The 19,712-nt window shown below is 40.4% G+C and overlaps 1 protein-coding gene across 1 annotated transcript in view; it reads left to right on the top strand.

Annotated features, from left to right (window-relative positions):
• Positions 1-19,712, top strand: part of LOC121506174 (sodium/potassium-transporting ATPase subunit alpha-1) — a 43,154-nt gene that overhangs the window by 3,457 nt on the left and 19,985 nt on the right. Inside the window, exons 2-3 of the mRNA XM_041781820.1 lie at positions 17,539-17,652; positions 18,381-18,440. Of these exons, the coding sequence (XP_041637754.1) occupies positions 17,539-17,652; positions 18,381-18,440 (174 nt within the window). The remainder of the gene's footprint in view (positions 1-17,538; positions 17,653-18,380; positions 18,441-19,712) is intronic.

Genomic DNA, 19,712 nt, shown 5'->3' with positions numbered 1-19,712 from the left:
TAAAAAAATCCCCTTGCACTTTAGCTACAATGAATGCATCACTGCTGGTTGGCTTTGTAGAGTGTTTGGCATTTTTGTGTTACCTAGGCAGAAATATGGTCATATTTTACAGCAAGGTCCCCTTCAACAATGCTATTCCCACTTTTCTGGTCAGCTGCAAGCAAACCAAGTGGAAGAGCACTGATTTTAATTTTGGTTTTTAATTGGGCAAATGTCTCCAAGTCTAGCTTGAAGTAGTGCAATTAGCCCTAAGTAGTAAGCAGCAGAATTCAGGTATCTGGCTTGCAGACCTCTACAATGGGGCGACCTCGACCATGGGGCGGGAAGTGTTGGGTTTTCCTTCGTTTGTGGTGTTTAATTTTTAAGTCGTAGCCCCCTCCACCTTGCCCTAACCTTAAAGGTTCCGGTGCCTTACCGTAACCCCTCTTTAGGCCTTTCAGACTGGTAGGGCTCCGTGCCGGTTCTGGTTCCTGAGTCTTAATTTGAACCGGCCGGCGCCTTCAAATCAGGAAAAAAATTGGTTCTGAACCCGAAAAGTTTGTTCTCAGCTGGAACCAAAAATAATTGGTTCTTTCTTGGGAACTGTGACGTCACCAGTGGGCATATCACATTCTAGGTTGTGAAAATGAAAAGAAAAAAAAAGAAGTGGTCTGCTGGAGGGACAAAATGTTTGGTTGTGATCTGGACATTGACAGAATTCCAGGTGAAGCTGGAGAGTAGTACATGGAAGAGCACGTTATATGCCGAACTTGCAGAAGAGATGGCGAAGGCTGGGTTCACCTGAACACCAGACAAATAATAAATAAACTCAAGAAACTGAAGAAGGAATACAGGAACAACATGAACGGCTTGTGCAAAAGTGGAGCAGGACGTGGTGATACATGTCCATCATGTCCTCCCACTTTGGTTCCACTTAAACTGGTGTGAACACAGGCTGGTTACCCAGAAAGCACCAAGGTTCTGAGACTCTAGAATGAAACTGGAGCCAGAACCAGAACCGTGTCTGTCTAAAAACACCTTTTGGGTTTACCTTAGTTTGTTTGTTTTTAATTGTATCTCCCTAACCCTAACCTTAAGGATTCCGCTTCCCCTTCCCTAACCCTCATGGGGCCTTCCTTAATTTGTCATGTTATTTTTATTTGTATCCCCCTCCTATTACCCTAACCCTAACCTTAAGGCTTCAGGTGCCTAACCCTAACCCTGACCCTCTTCTGGTTTTTCCTTAGTTTGTGGTGTTTTTGATTCTTTCATCAAATTTCTGATTTCTATTCATAAAATTCTGCTGTTGTGAAAAATAGCCACCTACCGTAACTTTTGGCAGCGAGCGGTAATGTACATCGAAGTCCTCCCATTGCAGACGAGCCCAAAACACCCCAACATTAAGGTCTGAAGCCTGATCCTCTTCATAAAGTTAATGGATGCAAGAAGGCCAACACTAACCTTGAAAAACAGCAATAAAGATCAGAAACTAAGTATAAAGAGAATATTTAAAAAAAAAGGCAGTGTCATTAACATATTTAGGAGCTACAGAAGGAGAAAGATGGCAGTAAAATCCATCAGGAGATTATAAAGCCAACCCTAACCTTGAAGGGTAGCATTCAAGGGCCAGAATTAAGCAATATGAGTCTATGTGTTGATGGGAAAAAGACAGAATCATCTGCATATCGAGGACTCCAGACTATAAGGGTCTGAAGACAGATTCTCTGGGCAAAATACTAGTCTGTTAACTTAATTTGATTTTTTTTTTTTAAATTTAGGGCCTTATTTCTGCTGTGCCTAGACTGTAATACAGCTACCTGCCACTTGTAGCCACTGTTGCTAAGTTAAAAGCTACCACTATGCTGCTATAATGCTCTTTAACCCAGAGCAAACAATTGCAAACTGATAGCATTAATAGCACCTTGTAGGAACGGTGCAGTTTTGCACATAGAAAATTGGGATGAGGTTTACAAAAGCTGTTGCACAGCATAGCCACGTATAACTGGAGCAATGAGTTATGATATTCAATGTAGGAATGCGGACATATGCGGATTGACGGTGGTCCTATCACTGCTAACATTAGCTACATTCGGCTAATCTTGGCATTGTTTACTACCTGTGGCTGTAGTCCCACCTTAAATAAACTGTGCTTAATTTTGACTTAATTTCTTTATTTTAGACTCAACATTTACACTAGTTGGAAACTTAGAGAAGTGTACTTTCCTGGCTACATTAATGCCTCAACTTATAAACCTTTGCAAGTGAGAAACAAAGAGGAAAGTAGAACGTTTAATGGAGTGTCACCAGTTAATCTAACACCAGTTAAAGTGGTACACCAGTTCTGTTTATCCGATAGATTGAAAGCTGCAAGTTGCTGTGTTTTGGGCCTCTTATGGCTCACCTGCAGTACCTCTAGGGCCCACCAGGAGGCTGGGGCCCATACTCTGGGAAGCACTGATTTAAACCACATAAGATCTGGAGCCATTTAAACTCCTGTTTTTGTTTTATTGTCCTCCAAACTCTTGCAGTATGGCATTCAGTTAAAGGAGAGGTTTCGTGGAGGAAGTATCTCTGTAATTCCAACAGACATCCACCAGAAACCAGCTTCCATATCTCCAAGCGAAGGCTCCGCTGGTTATAGTTCACACTGTCCTTCCCATTGTGACCTGACCCATGATGTCAGCCCGGGGGCCACATATAATCTCAACCAAAGGGGGCACCCCGACTCCACCTTCACATCCATTCTTTACAGTCCGTTTCCCTCTTGTTCTCTCTGTTTCTACCTGTTTTCTCTCTCTCCCCATCCCTCTCTCTCTCTCTGAGGATTTAACATTCTTTCCGCTCGGCAGTCATTGTGTATTAACCGGGGGCTTTTGTCACACGCCACCTCTTGTCTGTGACAGAACACAGCCCTCTCTCTCCCTCCTTCTTTTTTCACGCTCGCTCCATCCCCGACTCCCCCCGTTATTCCCCTTTGCCACGCTGTTTGTGCCTTTATCTTCTTGCTGCCTCTTTCTCTCACACGCCATTCCTCTCCGCTCTCTCTCTTCATTCGTCTTGGTCTCTGTTTGCTTTAGCAGCTTCTTGCCGTGCGATTTGTTTTCTCTGAACTTTTCCCTGCGAGCCTGTTGCTCGGCCAAAGTAGAACATTAAAAATGATAGTTTCTGAGCGCGCTCTTTCACCTGTAAGAGGAAATAATGTGACACTTTCCCTGCCGAAGGAATGCCACGCCATAATCCAGACGTTAACACAGTTTGTTTGTGTGATTTATGTGTTTATGCGATGTGCTCTAGACGAATATGTGCTACATGTTTGGCGTCCTCCTCTTGAGGAAATGATGCAACTTGTAGCTATGGAGTCTTGGCCTGTAAATGTCACAGAGGCGGGGCTTCGTACTGAAAGTGGGAGAAGAAAGAGCCATTGATTTACTCTTTCATTCATTCTGGTCCAGAGCGGCTTTTTTCACATCCAGAACATTTTGTCTTTAGGAGAACTGGTAGAAAATAAAACACTAGCTTGTGGAAAATAGACCATTTAAGTCTAGCCAAAAGGATTTTGTAACCCTTGATATATGAGGACTGAGTAGGAAGACTTGTTGCTTTAGAGGAATTTTTTTTCAATGAATTATAGGCAACGGGATCAAGAGATGCATGGTTTGTGAGCGAAATGATAGAGCTAATAGGCTCTTTTGATAGAAAATAGTGAAAATAAGTAAGAAAACTCCCAATGCCTTGTAGAACTCCTTTGTTTCTCTTGTCCATTTTAGTGAGTGACAGCAAAACAGAAATAGGCTGTTAAGAAGGAAATGGCGTGTCCTGCTTGTCTTTGTTATGCGTCATCATCAATCCCAAGCTGTTAGGACACTCTAGTTGGAAAGACGCTAACTTTGTCACTGATGCTTGTTCACACCAAATGTCGTTAAGACAGTCTAATCAAAAAAGCAAACTCTGTGACAAATGCAGTTAGGACACTCCAGCAGGGAACAAACTAACTCTGTTACCAAAGCAAGTAAACATAGCATGCAATCGGTACACTCTAGGTAGAAACTCGCTAACTCTGCTGTAATGCAAGCAACTGTGGCATGCAGTTAGGACACCCCATATTGAAACAAGCTAGCTCTGCTACCAATGCAAGCAATCATTGGATGCAGTCGGTACACTATAAATAGAAACAGGCAAACTGCTACCAGTGCAAGCAAGCATTACGAGCAGTTACGACACCAAAGATTGAAACTAGCTTACTTTGTGATCAATGCAAAAAGACATTGCATTCAGTCAGGACACCCCAGGCTGAAACAAGCTGACTCTGCTATCAATGCAAGGAGTGATAATATGCAGTTAGGAAACTCTAAGACACAAGCTAACTCTTCTGCTAATGCAAGCAATTATTGCATGCAGTTGGTACTCTATAAATAGAAACAGGCTAACTGCTACCAGTGCAAGCAAGCATTACGTGCAGTTAGGACACCAAAGATTGAAACTAGCTTACTTTGCTATCAAGGCAAAAATACAGTGCATGCAGTCAGGACACTCCAAACTGAAATGAGCTAACTCTGAACCAACGCAAGCGAGCTTTGGATGCAATCAGTACTCTCTAGATGGAAACTAGCTAACTCTGCTTCTAATGCAAGCAAGCATCACGTGCAGTTAGGACACACCAGTAGAAAACAAGCTAACTCTGCTACTGAAGTAAGAAATTATTGCATGCAGTTAGGACATTAGGGATGGAAACAAGCTAACTGCTACAATGCAAGCAGGGCTTATATGCAGTCAGGACGCTCCAGGGAACAAGCTAACTCTTCAACTAATGCAAGCAAATATTCCATGCAGTTTGGATACTAGACAGATGGGTTAAATGAGACCTATTTAAGCTATCCTTTTCAGGCGTATATTTGTAATAATGACTGCAGCTTGCAAATTTTAGTGGCATTTTGTGCATCACCTTGGCAGTAGATCCATGCCCCTTAAGTTCCCAACAGCGAAAGCCATTGATTCATTCATTCACTTTTGTTCTGCGTGAAAAAAGCTTAAAGTTGCTCAGGACGTGGAGGGAGTGTTAAACACGACCCCCGTGTAAATTAACACCCTCTTTTTTTCACCGCTTCAACAGAAAACAGAGGAAATGAAAAGAGAAACTAGGAGTGGGGGAACAGAAGGAGGAGGGGCTACATCACTTGACTCTGTCCATTCACATATCTCCAGAGGTGTGGTGTTAGTCGCCGCTAGCAACGGGGCAAAGTCCCAGAACTGGACATGTGTATGTGCGTTTCTGCACAGTTGAATGAGCAGCTTGTGTATCTGGCACCAGGAAGAGCCGTTCATAGGAATTCAAGTCGGCCTGTAAAACCAGTGTGCGCTTTAAAATATGCGAGGGCTTGACCGAACGGTCCTCTCTGATGTGTGTGAGCCTGTTGAGCATTGTGCTCTCAGGCAGAGGAAAAAATGGGGGTTTAGGGGCTTCAGAAATTCTCGGTTAAGCTCTTAAAAGGGGTTCATTGTGAGTCAGTGAGGCTTATTTTTAGAACATTTCTCAATTCTTGTTTTCCTCTTTTCCTGCTTTTTATCTGATCTTCCTTCACTTACATTTCCTCCAATTTGCCATCCAAGTCATTCAGCACCAATTTGCAAGGTTTAAAACTTCCTTCACACATTTATCATGAATAATGGTGCGCTAAAGCTATATCTTTGTATCTACATTAAGGCTAAAGTCACTGCTGAGCTGGTCCAGCTCACAGCAGAGTAACAGTCCACATGGCAGGGGTTTTAAAAGTCACATGAAAAGACTTCTGAGGCTTTTATTTGTGTTGTTTTGATGCAGATTTTATGAAAGTTGGACAAAGGCCCTTTGTTCAGTGTCCTTCTGTGTTTGTTTTGCTAAGGCTTCCTTCCATTTCCATTTACTCCACATCTTTGTCCTTTTGAACATCCGAAATATGTTGATGATTCTGTCCTTTTCCTGTCAAACCATATTCTCGTTTCTGCCGCTTAAATGTTTATCTTTAAGGTTAGTATTGGCCATCCTACCTCCTTTCAAATTTTATTGCCTGCTTCTCACCTTTCTACCTTCGGTACTTCCTCAATATGTTGATGATTCTGTATTTTATCCATCAAACATAGTCTCATTTGACTTAATTTTGGCCCTTGAATGTTACACTCCTTTTTCTATTTAAGAATATGCTCTTCATATTTATTTTCTACTTTTTAACCCCTTAAGCCCTAGCGGGACAAATTTGGTCCTGCTTGCCTCGATCCAAACAAACTTGCTCTGTGCACTCTATTTTTGCACAAAAATAGTCATTTTACACATCAAATTAAACAGAAGAAGCTCAGCTACAAGCCAAATAAACCGGTCTGGTATTGGTATCAGTAGATATTAGCTTAAACAGGCAAATATCGGTATCAGCAGATATCTAAATTTCTGCCGATATTTACATCCGATATTTTGCCTGTGTATTTCAGCATTTATCGACTGTAAATTTTGTCCATATATACTAATAAATTAGTGGAGTTTTAGTCTGAACCAACAGACCTATGTCAGGTGAGATCTTTTTCTTTATTTATCCTCATTCTTTAAACTTGAAAGTGTTTTTTAAGGACTGAAAATTGTTTCCTTGGTCATCCTTGAACCTTAAGGTGTCCAAAAGGACTGACATTTTTTGTCCAAAAAGGGAATTAAAATATTGGTATCGGTATCGGATAAAAAGAATCTGTAAGTATCGGCATATCGGATATCGGCAAAAGTCCAATATTGTGTATCCCTAGTGCCTGGGACTACAAACACAAACATAGTCTCATTTGAAAGCCCAGCCTCTACTGAAAATTCTAGTCATGCTTGTGCAGTTTCCATTTGTTTCAACAGTTTCTTTTAGTTTTCTGCACTTTATTTTGTGAAAATAAATCTGGGCCTCTTGGTGTCAAACTCTAGTTCCTTTGAAAGACTTCCTTTGAAAGGGAACTATATGGAGGTTTGGGTGATGGGGTGTCCATGATGCAGTGACCACCTATAATGGCATATGAGAGTTTGACCCCTGAGATTTTTCAAATGGCAGAGATTGTTCCAAATTGTGCCCAAATGGCACAAGAGGGGATTTCACGTGGATATTTTTTTTTTTTTACTAAAATCTCTCTGATTTTGTCCTGATAACCCTCTAGTGGCATGAAATTTGAAAGAGGTAATGTCAAAACGTGGTGCTTTGGCCTACTGGAGATTTTTGGACTTTAATTGCATTATTTCTAATAGATATTTATGCAAAGATTGCAAAAAAAAAAAATTAGGCATAAATGGATTTTTCATTTGCCAACTTGATTCTCTCTTATTCAGTAACATATATACACATATTTACACTTCTGAATAAATTTCACAAGTGCCCTCTTCATAATGGTACCATGATCATTCAAATAGTCTTTGTAGTTACAGAGTTATACTCATTTAAAGATGGGCTTTTTTAAGCAGTAGCCTAAAAAAGAGGCTCGGGCTTAATGCTAATCTCTTAGGTTAACTTTGGCCTTCTTGCATCAAGTTAAATTTTATAAAGAGGATGTGGCCGCAGACCTCTGTGTTGGGGCGTTTAGGGCTCAACTGTTGCGGACCTTTACAATGGGGCTACCTCGACCGTGAGGCAAGAAGTCATTGATCCTTGATATGTTGCATTTTTGCCTACTGTCTGATTTTATTGCCGCCTTCTCACAATTCCCCTTTCTGCACTTCCTTGATATGTCGATGATTCTGTCTTTTCTCTATCAAAAAATAAATTCTGATGTGACTTGTTTCTGCTGTTGAATGATATTCTTTAAGGACAGGGTTAGCCTGCTTGCCCACTGTTGAATTTCATTGCTTTCTTCTCGCAGTTCTTCCTTTGCACTTTCTTCATATGTTGATGATTTTGTACTTTTTCTATAAAGACATATTCTCACTTGAGAGCCCTTAAATGCTATGGTTTAAGGTTTTGGTAGGATATCTTGCCTACTTTTGAAATTTAGCCCATTGTTTTCTCTTCATTTTCCTCTCTTCCGTACTCCCTTGATATGCCGATGATTCTGTCTTTTTCTATCAAATCATATTCACCTTTGAATTAATTTCTGCCCCTGATTGCTACCTTTTAAGGTCATTTCATAGGCCATTTTTTCTGCAACATACCAAACTGCTGCCTGGCGGTTAAAAGTGGCGCTTCAAACTGTGACATTTACACCCCTGTGATGTTTTGCCATCACTTTTGTCCATCGTGTAATGAGGGCAGAGCTCCAGAAAATGCATAAATGGACGTTTGTGCAAAGACTGAAGAAGATCCCTCAAAGGGTTCTTGGCCAGGGAAGACAACCAAAAAACATACCAACGCCCCAGAAGCATTGAGAAAGGGGGACGTTTTGGAGATGGCATCAACTTTCCAGTCCGTGCTGCAGAAACTTAGAACAAAATGTTAAAAAAAAAACGTGTTTTTAACGCACTATTGTGTCAAAAGCTTAATTGAATAATCTTAACCTTTGATTAGTGTAAGTGGCAGGGCTTTCAGCTGTGTGAAAATGTTGCCAAAAGATGTGAGTTAAATCCTGATATTAAGGTTTTAACTTTGCTTTGAAGCCGTCTCTGTACACCCAAGAAGAAAAGTCAGAGGGAGACACTTTGAAGCCTCTTTTCTGTCATTTGTCTGGGTTAAAAGTATTTAAATTCCTCTCATTTAAAGTAGTAATGACTGGAAATAGAGTAATAACCTAATTGGTATAAACACAAAGCATGTCCTTCAGTTGTAGCTACAGCCATGCCGATGGAAGTGTTGAGGTTACAGAAGACAAATCTGTCTCCATTTTATTTTAGGCTCTGTTTGTGTTTGCATTTCAGGTGAGATAGAAATAACTGTGCAGAGGAATGCTGTGGTGGAGTGAACAGAGCCAGCTCAGGGCTCCACCGCTGATCTTGACTTTTCAATTTGCTCCGACTACGGAGGGAAAATGTCAAGAGACGACGCGGGATGGGCTTTATGTGCAACAGCTCAGGTTGTTTGTCTGGTGTAAACAACTGCAGGACAATTTTATTGTTTTTTCTTTAAAATGTGGGACCAATATTTGAGTCTTTTATTAGAGGTGAGGGAGCCTTGGTCTCTTTATTTACCTGAAGTGGAGCTCTTAAAATATCTTTCAACAGGCCTTATTGGTTTCTTTTCATGCTCCTACAGTAACCAGAGTGGTAGTACGTTTGACTGCCGGGGTTTTGGAGCAGCGTTTACATGCTGACATGTGACATAATAGTTGGTATGGCATATTATACTTTTGACTGATGAATGAAACATACTTAGGGCTGCAGCTCTTTAGTTTTTTTAAAGTTTGCATGCAAATTATTTATGGAAAAACACATTTTGCATGGAAAACATGCCTGAAAATAGTCTTAATAACACTGGATTGTTAAGCCAGAAGTCAAGCTTGTTGCAGGCCTTAACATGCTTATAAATATTGCATTTTTTGCCTTCAATTAATCAATAAATTATCCTGTGATTACCATTGTCACATTCACATATGAAATGCAAGAAAATAACTAAAAATGGTGAAAGTATGCCACATCTGAAACAGACTAAGCTTAAGGTAGAAGAAGAGGAATAAACCGGAGAATGTTATATTTAAAAGGCTTGAATATGAAGGGTTAGGGTTTTGCCTATATTTAAATGTTTATCAAACTTGTTGCATATTAATTTTATTTAGAAGTTACGTTCCTCCTCAAACTCTGCCCTGAATCATAAAAAAAAACTATAAATGATTGAATTTTTCTTGTCTCTTGTAAAGAACACGTCTGCATTCCACTTCCATGCTCTGAACCACTGTTTTTGCCTGAAGCCAGATGGCCCCTGGGGGCCCATCGGGGGGTCCAGAGGCTGAGATGTGTCCGCAGCGATCCCGCGCCAGACTCAGTGTTTTCCCAGCTTAGCCGGCCGGGTGGCTGGAGCAACAATAACAACATGTGCTGAGATCACACACTCTGCTCCACGCTCTGCCTGGGAAAAACTTGAAAAGGCTAACGCAGAAGAAAAACTATTAGTTAGCATATTTCCATGACTGGGGCTGAGGGCAGGAAGTCCATATTTGGCCCTTATATATCGCCTGTTTTCAAAATGGCTGCTGCACCCATGTGTGTTGCATGCAGATAAACGGCTCATTAGTAGTCACTTCAGCAGCCTCTGTCCCTCACTGCTAACATGCTAACACCTCTGATCCTTGTTTTCTGCTGAATTATAGATGAGTTTTAACTGCTAATCGATGTTAGCGTCTAGTGTTGCCATCTCCTGTTACCTGAAACACACACAAGCTGAACTCTAACTCCCTCCCTGAAATTGGCCGGACTTCTCTCACCAGTGGAGTTATGCTACAGGTGGTTTTCATATGGCTACAGGCCATTTGGAAGCTCATGCACTGGCATTGATGCAGCCTTTTGAAGCATCTTGTTTTTGGCTTAAGCCAATTGATTCAAATCCTCAAATATTATAGTTCTCCTCTTACATTTTCAACCTCAAGTGTCAGTTGGAGCCTTGCTTTGTGTTTTATTATGGTAGATAGGGATGGTCGTTCAGGTCTACTGGTGGAAAAAAAAGTCCCATGAAATACTATAGCAAAGAAACTGTGAAAACTCATTAGGCAACCCCAAGAAAATCTCCCAAGACCCACCCTATTGATTCCTATCGCATCATATCCTGTTGTATCCTGCCATATTGTATCCCATCCAACCATTGCATTGTACCATATCCTGGTGTATACTGACAGGGGTTTATGTTAACTTTTTTGCTCACCAGCCACTGTGGCTAGTTGTTTTTGAAAATGTACTAGCCACGAAGCATTTCCACTAGGGATGTAAAGGTACGTGTATTCGTAGCATGCTGATTCGGTACGGGCCTTTCGGTACAGTTCAGGCAAGTCCCGAACAGATACATGTGGAACTAAGCTCATACACGGATGGAAAACCAGAGAGCAACTCACTGTCATACTGTCCTAACCACACAACCAAAGCAAACGCCAGCAACAGCCTGAATATTCCCAGATAAAAGTGTCCTGTTTAGGAACACTTTGTTTCCTAGTAAAATCCAACAGTGGACAAAGACAACAACAGTAGCGCTGACATTATTCAGCAGGTGTGTCGCTGACAGCACGTCGTCCAGCAGATCAATCAAAGTGTTTGAAAAGGCACCACTCGAACTAGAAGGCCACTGTAATGAGGAGGAACAATTAAAAGTCTCACCAGCCAGTTATGAATTTCCCTTAATTTTAGATCTTTTGTGAATCCAATTCATTCTAAATGCGTACCCTCAACTGTCAGCCTTGGAGGAGAGGGAGAGGGGACTCCATCATGTCTGCAGCTGCGTCATAGGTAGTTATCCTCAGATTTCACGCAGCTGTAACCTTTTTATCCACCAAGAAGGGTTGTGAAAAAGTTCTCCAAAACTTTGTAGAAGGTCCCATTGGTTAAAAAAGTAATCCAGTGCTGAAGTCCGTGTTGAAATTGGCAGGAAAGATGCTAATTAGCATACTTAACGAGCTAACTTAGCGTTGTGTGATGACGCATTCAAGTTGGCTGGGAAATTTTAGTGTTTAAAGACTGGGTATAAATATGTCAATATATCAATGAAAATAACCTAGTAATTCAAAAATGTATTCATTATTATTTTTATTAATTGAAGACCTTTTGGAGGGAGGTTGCAGCATTATTAATAATTTAAATACAATTTATTCAGCCTATATATTTTTATAAAATGTAATACACTTAAAAACAAAACAATTCTGTTTACTGTACCAAAAACGTACCGAACCGTGACTTAAAACTGAGGTACATACCAAACTGAAATTTTCCATACCGTTACACCCCTAATTTCCACTAGCCACAGTTTTGTTGTCGGTAATCTACATGTAGGCTATATGTCAAATTGGGTACATCTGGTATGAGATGAAACACATGCTCTGTTTCCGTCTTTCATGGATATTAAGTTTTTAGTAATATTAAAACACTGGCTGTTCATTAACATCATTCAAAAAATCAGTAATGCAGCTGGTCATAGTAGCTAGTTGGAGTCAATCTGGTACCTGTCACGGCTGAAATCTACCCACATTTGGCTAATTGGCAGGTGTAAATGTCAAGCCCTGACTGATGTACCTTATCACATCGAATCACATGTACTTACTACTCTTCATCCCCTATGGGACATATCATGTTGAATTGTACTGTATCATATCGTATCATATATCTTGCAGTATCCTGGAGTACTGTATTGTATTGTACTGCATGGTATTGTATCATATTGTATTGAATGGTATCCTAGTGTATGGTATCTTATTACATCCCATCGTATGATGTTGTATTGTACCTTATCACATCATATCATATCCTGTCGTTTCCAGGTTTACCGTATTGTATCGTATCGTACCATATCGTATCCTTGCATATCCTGGCATAATGTATCGTATCATATCATATCTTGATGTATAGTATCGCATCATATTGTATCGTATCCTGTTGTTTCCTGGCGTCCTCTATCATCTCATCGTAATGATGTATTCTATCGTATTCTATTGAGTCCAACAGAAACATGGCGCTGTCCCCATCCTGCACCAATCCTTTCGCCATAATAATCCATTTTAATAAAACGATGATACACTAATAAAGAAAAGGAAACTTGAGGTGCTAATTTGATTACTGCATGATTCAAGATGGCACAGTGGAAGACATGTTAGTAGTCATCAGACAACAGCATACCAAGTTATATAAGTGTTTCTTTGGCGGAGAAATTATGATTTCTTTCCTTCATTTTGAGCAGTCAGTGTTCTTTATCAATAATTTTCCAGAAGTTAGAACTGTTGGGAAGTGTTTATGGCTAGATTTGAATGCAGACCAAGATTCATGTGCATGATAAGACTAGATGTAGCTCTGACTGCCTTGTTACACTTGGTGTGTTAATTTGGGGTTGGTTGGGGCTGAGCCAGACATCTGAGATAAGGCCGACTTCTCTAAACCCAGCTGGTGCCTTCATTGATTAGTTTGATTCATTAGATAGGCTTCATAACTGCAGAAAACCTTACGTGAGACCAAGCTGAACTACTGCTTACAAGATAGCAGCAGCTCATTTCACAGCCCAGACATCCACTGTCCTCAGAAGAACTGAGTAAGACGTTCGAGAAGACTTGAGCCTCATATTATGCTGTAGCTCCTGCAGTACATTGTGCCCAGTGACACAGCTTAAAAACGAAACCGTCTGACATGATGCGAGTCGACTCAGGCTTTCCTGACTGATGATTCCAATGATCTAATTTCATGGAGGCCCAGCTTGACTCTGCACGGCCTTAAAGAAGGATCCTTGTAAGAATAATGCAAAGAGTAGCTTCACTTACCATCTGTTGGTGCAGAGTAATAAAGTCAGGGCGTGGTGTTTATAAGCCAACCGTAGCCCTGTATGTATGCAGGTGTTTTCCACTTGTCTCCTAATTTGACCTGTGGCTCAGCAGCTGCCAGGATGGATTTTTGTGAGGCATATTTGTGCTGGGTAAGAAACAATGGAAGTATTTTTATTTGCTGCTGTGAGACGGTCATTATTTTCCTGCATTCACAGCAGAATTTTGGACGTTTTTGCTGATATTTTGGGCTCCTCTCCTGCCTCCTCCGCTCGATCTCCCGTCCTTGTTCTGTCTCTGTATCTCACCTTCTCTCTGTCACTCCGTCTCTCACACCCTCTGGCTTACAGCCGTCTGGAAGACACAATCTTTGCTCGGGCTTTTGTTGCTCTGTCAGCTACAGCGGCGGCTGATAATGAGAGGGGATGTCTGTCTGAGGAGGCGACGGCGAGGAGAAAGAGGCTGACTGTCGTTCTGAGTTATAGCTCCAGAGCTGATGGAGTGATACGAGGAGATTTAGAAGGGAAAACACAGTTTCTGAATATTTTTCCACTTCAACAGGATTGTTCACAACCTGAACTACTGCAAGGATGTTTGGTATCAAAATATAATCAGTTTTAATTAGATCTTCCCCGCCAACAGCGAGAGAATTGGTGTCACAGTCGGTGTTAAATCAACAAAATGTCCCCAAGTGTGATTACCAGTAAATGACTCCGTTGTGGTTTATCCCTCCTCTCCGGGGTTTGGCGTGAGTGTTGAGTTAATTGACGAGGTTATGTTACTGGTGAATGAATAAAGTGTTGTTTGTATTTTTCTCACTTTGACTTTGGCACTCGTTATTCCAAGCGTGGGTGTTTAGATAAGTGAATATTGTTTTTACTCCAGGGATTCATCTGTGTCACCATGCAAGGAAAAAACACCTTAGCGTCCAAGAAAATGACCAAGAACAACACATCACGTGACTTTAGATGAGTAGATCTAGAGTAGATTTGTCTTAATTTGTCAAACATTCTGATAATTAAGTGAATTTCAAGGGCTTTGCCCTTTCAAGTCGATTTCACACCACAGCAGTGTAATGTTGCTGATATTTCTGTCATTTCCTCCCATTTTTTTTATTCCTGTTTTATAAATTGAGAGAAAATGTTGGCATTGTGGGAGTTTGACTCTAGAAGGAGTGATGAAGAAAACATTGGTATCAGCCCTGATTCTTACAGTCACTGCATCTCTAATTTAAATTTAAATGCTAATTACCAGGATATCTACATAAAAAAGACTCGCACAGCAACTGCACTAAGGGTCAAGCACAGCCACTCAAGAACGTTTATTAACTTAAATCGGCTTTCTTTGTGTCTGATCATTGGCTTTAAGACTTTCTCTTCTGATTGGTCAACGTCTGAGCATCCCATCCTCTTTTCTTTCTTTACATCAAACTCAAAGAACCATTTATAATAACTGAAAGTTTAAAATTTAAAACCCCTACAGGTACTATATGTAGTTTTTTTTAACCTAATTGTCTTAAAAATTAGTCAGACTTGTGTGCTGTATTTTTTTTAGTTCAATGCCTACGTTACTTTAGATATTCTGAATTTCTTTTGTTCTAATGGAAAGTGTCTTGTCAGCCATGAAGTTGGCCGCCGTCCTGTTGCTGTACCTTGTTCGTGTTTAGTGCTGCTTACTTGCAACAACCACAATTGCTGTCTGCTATTTGCTGGCCGTTCTGTCGCCCATGCCCTGCCTTTTGCTTTGACCATGGTCCATTTAGAGTTCATTTTCATCTGTCCCATTATCCCCTGCATGCATCAATGTCCTCCTCTGTTGCTGTTTTGAGTGGAAGTGGAATTTACATACTGTGTTGAGTACCAAAATGTCACAAATAAATGGTTCAAGTCCATCAGGAGTACGTTTTTATTTTAAAGGCTTTTAAATGGAATATGTCTGGTTTAGTATACCATTATATCTATTATTCCATTTATCAATGGGAGTCAGTAGTAAAGAAAAAAAAAACAACATTCATGTCTTGAATCAAATTTTTTTTTCTGCTTGTTGGACAAAACCACAGTTTTAAGGATGTTGTCTTTGACTTGCAGTGATGTATAATTTTTCCATCTTGCTGATGTTTATAGACCAAACGATCCACATGTTGAGCTGTTTATCCACAGATTTATGGACAGTAAACCATCTCTTGCTCAATGGAGTTGGACTTCAACAAATGAAAGTTTATTAAAAGCTTCTCCCATCTCCAAAAGTTCTCAAATACCTAAAATTAGATTCTCAAAAAGCTTGTTTTTCTGAAACAGATGGCACAGTTGTCCATGAAACTACACATCTCCCAGTCTCTCAACCTAACAGCATGTGACAAGTAAAGAGGTGCCTCTCTTTGTGTTTTCTGCTACTGTCCTTTTAAGTTTTTGGCGGTTTGTCGCCCCACTTTAGTCCTCAGATTCCTGAGGTCTTATACCGGAGTGCGTTTACTCTTTAATCGCTTTCTAAGTGCGTTGATGTATGACAGAATATCTCCTGCCATTTTGAGTCACCGAGCATGTTCATGTCCCATCAGACACACCTCAGTGATAGTCAGTGTGTTACTTATGCATGGTCTCGTGTCATGGCCTAAAAATACTCCAATAAAACGGTTTGAATTTTTTTATTTTACATCCCTCGAGGGCACAATGACGGTTATGAGAAGGTGTCAACATTGAACAAAGTTTAGGGATTCACTGGACAGGAAGCAGCTGTGCAAATTTATCACCTCTCCAACATCAGTGCCTCTTGTTCCAGTCCAGTCCAGCCGGTGGTAGTAGTCAGCATACAGTCAGGAAAAAATCTAATTATTTTGTTTGTCCGACACCGGACTGAATCTGGACTAGATTATGCTTTAGACAGGTTTACTCTTGAATGTACACCTCAGTTGGACCGAAACCAGACAAGGTATTCTTCAGACTAAGTTGATTCTCTGATTCATATCAATTCTCATTTTTTAAACTACGATATCGATTCACATAACCAAGAGATCAATCTTTATATATAGGCCTGCTCTATTTCATGGTGGCCCGTCCTCCAACTTGGACTTAAGTAACTAGTGCAGCTTGGGACTTGACCTGCACTCACCTCTAAAACCCTTTAGACTCATAAAACACTTGAATCTTACACCCCATAATTTGGGTAATTTTCAATACGAGCTTTGAATTATTTCCAACTTTTGTTGTCTGGTTGCTCAATTCGAATCAAATTGGGACTGTGTGATTTGGAATCAATACAACTGAGGCGTTACCCAACCCAAGGTGTTCTGAGCATGCTCAGCAGCCTCTATGCTTGGCTTTGACCTGGACTGTGCAGAACTTGTAGACATGTTTGGACTGAAAATTGAGGCAGAAATCAGGTGACACTGGGCAAGGAGGAGGATTGACACAACCCCAATAGTGCTCTGGATGTCTTTGCATATTACCACGGTCATTGGAAAAAAGCCTGTTGAAAAAATAACAAAGGACACACTTTTAGGGCACAGTAAGGGGTGGATGTGGGGAGTTAGCACGGCCTAGGGTGCTGTCTGGGTGGGTAGTAGGGTTGCCACGAGCATCTGGTTGTGCTGAGGGTTTCCCAACAGCCTGTGAACCATTTAGGTGTAATACCAGCAGTAAAAAAGGCCTGGACAAAAAAGATGCTGTCGAGCTTGACCTTGGCTTCTGAGCGACCAGTGTTAATTTTGTCTAGTAAAACTATGACTAAAAATGTCTGTCAACAGCCTTTTTCCCAAAAGAAAGACTAGACTAAGGCTAACAAAAATAGATCTTTGATGACTGAAACTGATTAAAAATAAGTTTAGTTTTCATTAAGATGACTAAAATGCAATTGCTTGCCTCTCAGCTGTAGAAAGCAGGGACCCCGGGTTTGGCGAGGGGCATAGAACACACTAGCATGACTTCAGATTCAGGCAAGAGAATAAATGCTTGGAATAAAATGTGTTATTACCAGCAGTGAAAAGCGATACCGTCGAGCTTGACCTTGGTTGTGTTGACTTATTTTGAGTTTGACCCTACATGCCTACAACGTATGCACAGGACTGTTTATGCCAAGAATAGCCGGAGTTTAGGTACAAGCCTGAGGCCTAGGCCCCCTTGGAGGAGGGCTAAAAATCCTAAGCCTTTATCTTTGAACAGTTTTCTGTGCTGCTTTGTTAAAAATTGTCTTTTGTTGCATTTGCAGGAAGGACGCGAGCAGTATGAGCTGGCTGCGACCTCGGAGCAGGGCGGCAAGAAGAAGGGGAAGGGGAAGAAGAAGGAGAAGGATATGGATGAGCTCAAGAAGGAAGTGGATATGGTGAGTGTGGCCTCCAGGCTTTATCCTTCAATTATCTATCTTATTATTTCCATCTTGACACTACTTTTATTGTAAACCCACACATGATAACCAGAAAATATGGATCTCACAAAGATAGAATGTCTCAAATAGTGTGTTAAAATATTGACTTTTAACATTTTTTTTTCAGTTTATAAAGCCATAATATAAAAATGGTTTGATTTGTGCAGCTTCTCCCCCACTTATTGAAATTGAATTACTTCTAAATTCAATTTTAGGACACTGTTTTATATAAAATCTCAATTTTGGCTTCTGAAATATAGCAGATACACTGAATTTCTGCTTTTTTCTGTGCCCACTTGTTCTTTGTTATATCCTTCCAACTCCCTCACTTTCCTCCTCTCTTTCAATCATGTGCCCTCATTTCATTTCACGCTCTTATTTCTTCTTTTATATCAAACCATATTTCCATATTCCATATGCTCTCCCTCCTACATTTCCTCTTTCATCCTTGCCTTTCCTCCTCCTCCTCCTCTTCCTCCTCCTTGTCGACATCATCCATTTATCCACTCTTCCCCTGAACCATCAGAAGTCCTTCTGTCAGTGTTAAGGCTCCTCCTGTCTTTAAAATGAAAGGGCAGGACACAATGTGCTGCAAATGTCACTGACTTTTTGGTATATTGAACGCATGCGTACAGTAGAGCCAACACGCACAAACACACCACTGATAAGGTCTTCTTTTCTTGCAGGATGATCACAAGCTGACCCTGGACGAGCTCAATCGCAAATATGGAACAGACCTCAGCAACGTAAGTGAGAATAAAAGATTTTTGCTCTTTCTTTCTGTCTTTTTGAACATGTTGTACTACTATATAAATGTGTCACACTGGGATCTAATTATATCTGCCAGATTTCTCCCTCCAAACTCTAATTGTTTGAGTATTTCCCTCTTTCAAAGTGCCCACATTCATCACACAGATGACATAAATGTCAAATAGCAGCAGCCTGCTGTGTTCATTAAGTTTAATCCATCTGTTCAGTTGATAAATGATTAATGAGTCTGATTTAAAATAAGCAGATATTGTTTAAAAGGAACAGGATGTAAACATCTTTCACGGACTTTCTTTCACATTACTCAGGATACAACTGGTCATTTATATCTTGCTTTAAACATATATTTTGGGGGCCTGCACTATGCATTAACAATATGTCTTAGTGACCTACAATCAAGCTTGTTTGCCTGCTCCTTATGCTAATAACAGCCTTTCATAATTGTCATAGCTCTCAGGCTTACTGTGGTTCATTTGTGGCAAGTATCGAGAATCAATAAGGGTGAAGAAACTTCACACAAAGTGGATAGAGGCAACTTTTGAACCGCTTTTCTCCCTCATTTTGTTATAAGCATACTTTAAAAGGGAAAAAAGGAAAAAAAACACCTTGTAGGGTGCTCCTTTGTAAGCTTAGCTTTAGCTCTGTTAGCTTTAAAGCTATCTCCAGTATGTTGCTCCGTTATCCACAGGGCTTATGCAGCTAACGGAGTTATGTAAGCTACCCTGGTTGTGTTAGAAAGTTTTCATGGCTGCAGACCAGGCATCTCGGACTACCACTCTCACGGACCATTAATCTCAGACACCGTATACCTCAAAAAGGAAGTACATCATTTTCCGGTACAACGTATTTCCAGTGTTAGATTTTTTTTGTTTACGTTCAACTTTAGTCACAAACAGTGAAACACAAACAGTAGTTACAGTCATGAAATAACAAAATTGAAAAAATCAGACTAATCAACATTTCATAAATAAAACAGAGAAAGAGATCAGAGGTCTGATCCAGGTTACATTAGATCTGTTTTAGAAGTACTTACAAAAATGGTTGCCCGCTCTAGCTATGTTAGCTTTAGCTTAACTTTTATTAGCTATGCTAGCTATGCAATTAACATAATTACGTAAGTCAGTGTAGCCAATTTAGCATTAGCAACATGCTATGAAGCTTAGTTAGCTATGTAGCTCCACATCTATGTGGCTTATGTAGCAAACAGAGCTATATAAGCTACCCTGGCTGAGTTAGCATGTTTTTATGGA

The sequence above is a fragment of the Cheilinus undulatus genome, linkage group 24 (assembly GCF_018320785.1).
Source record: "Cheilinus undulatus linkage group 24, ASM1832078v1, whole genome shotgun sequence".
In the NCBI taxonomy this organism is placed as follows: Eukaryota; Metazoa; Chordata; class Actinopteri; order Labriformes; family Labridae; genus Cheilinus; species Cheilinus undulatus.
The sequence above is the reverse complement of the archived record's forward strand: the minus strand, read 5'-3'. Positions and strand labels throughout refer to the sequence as shown.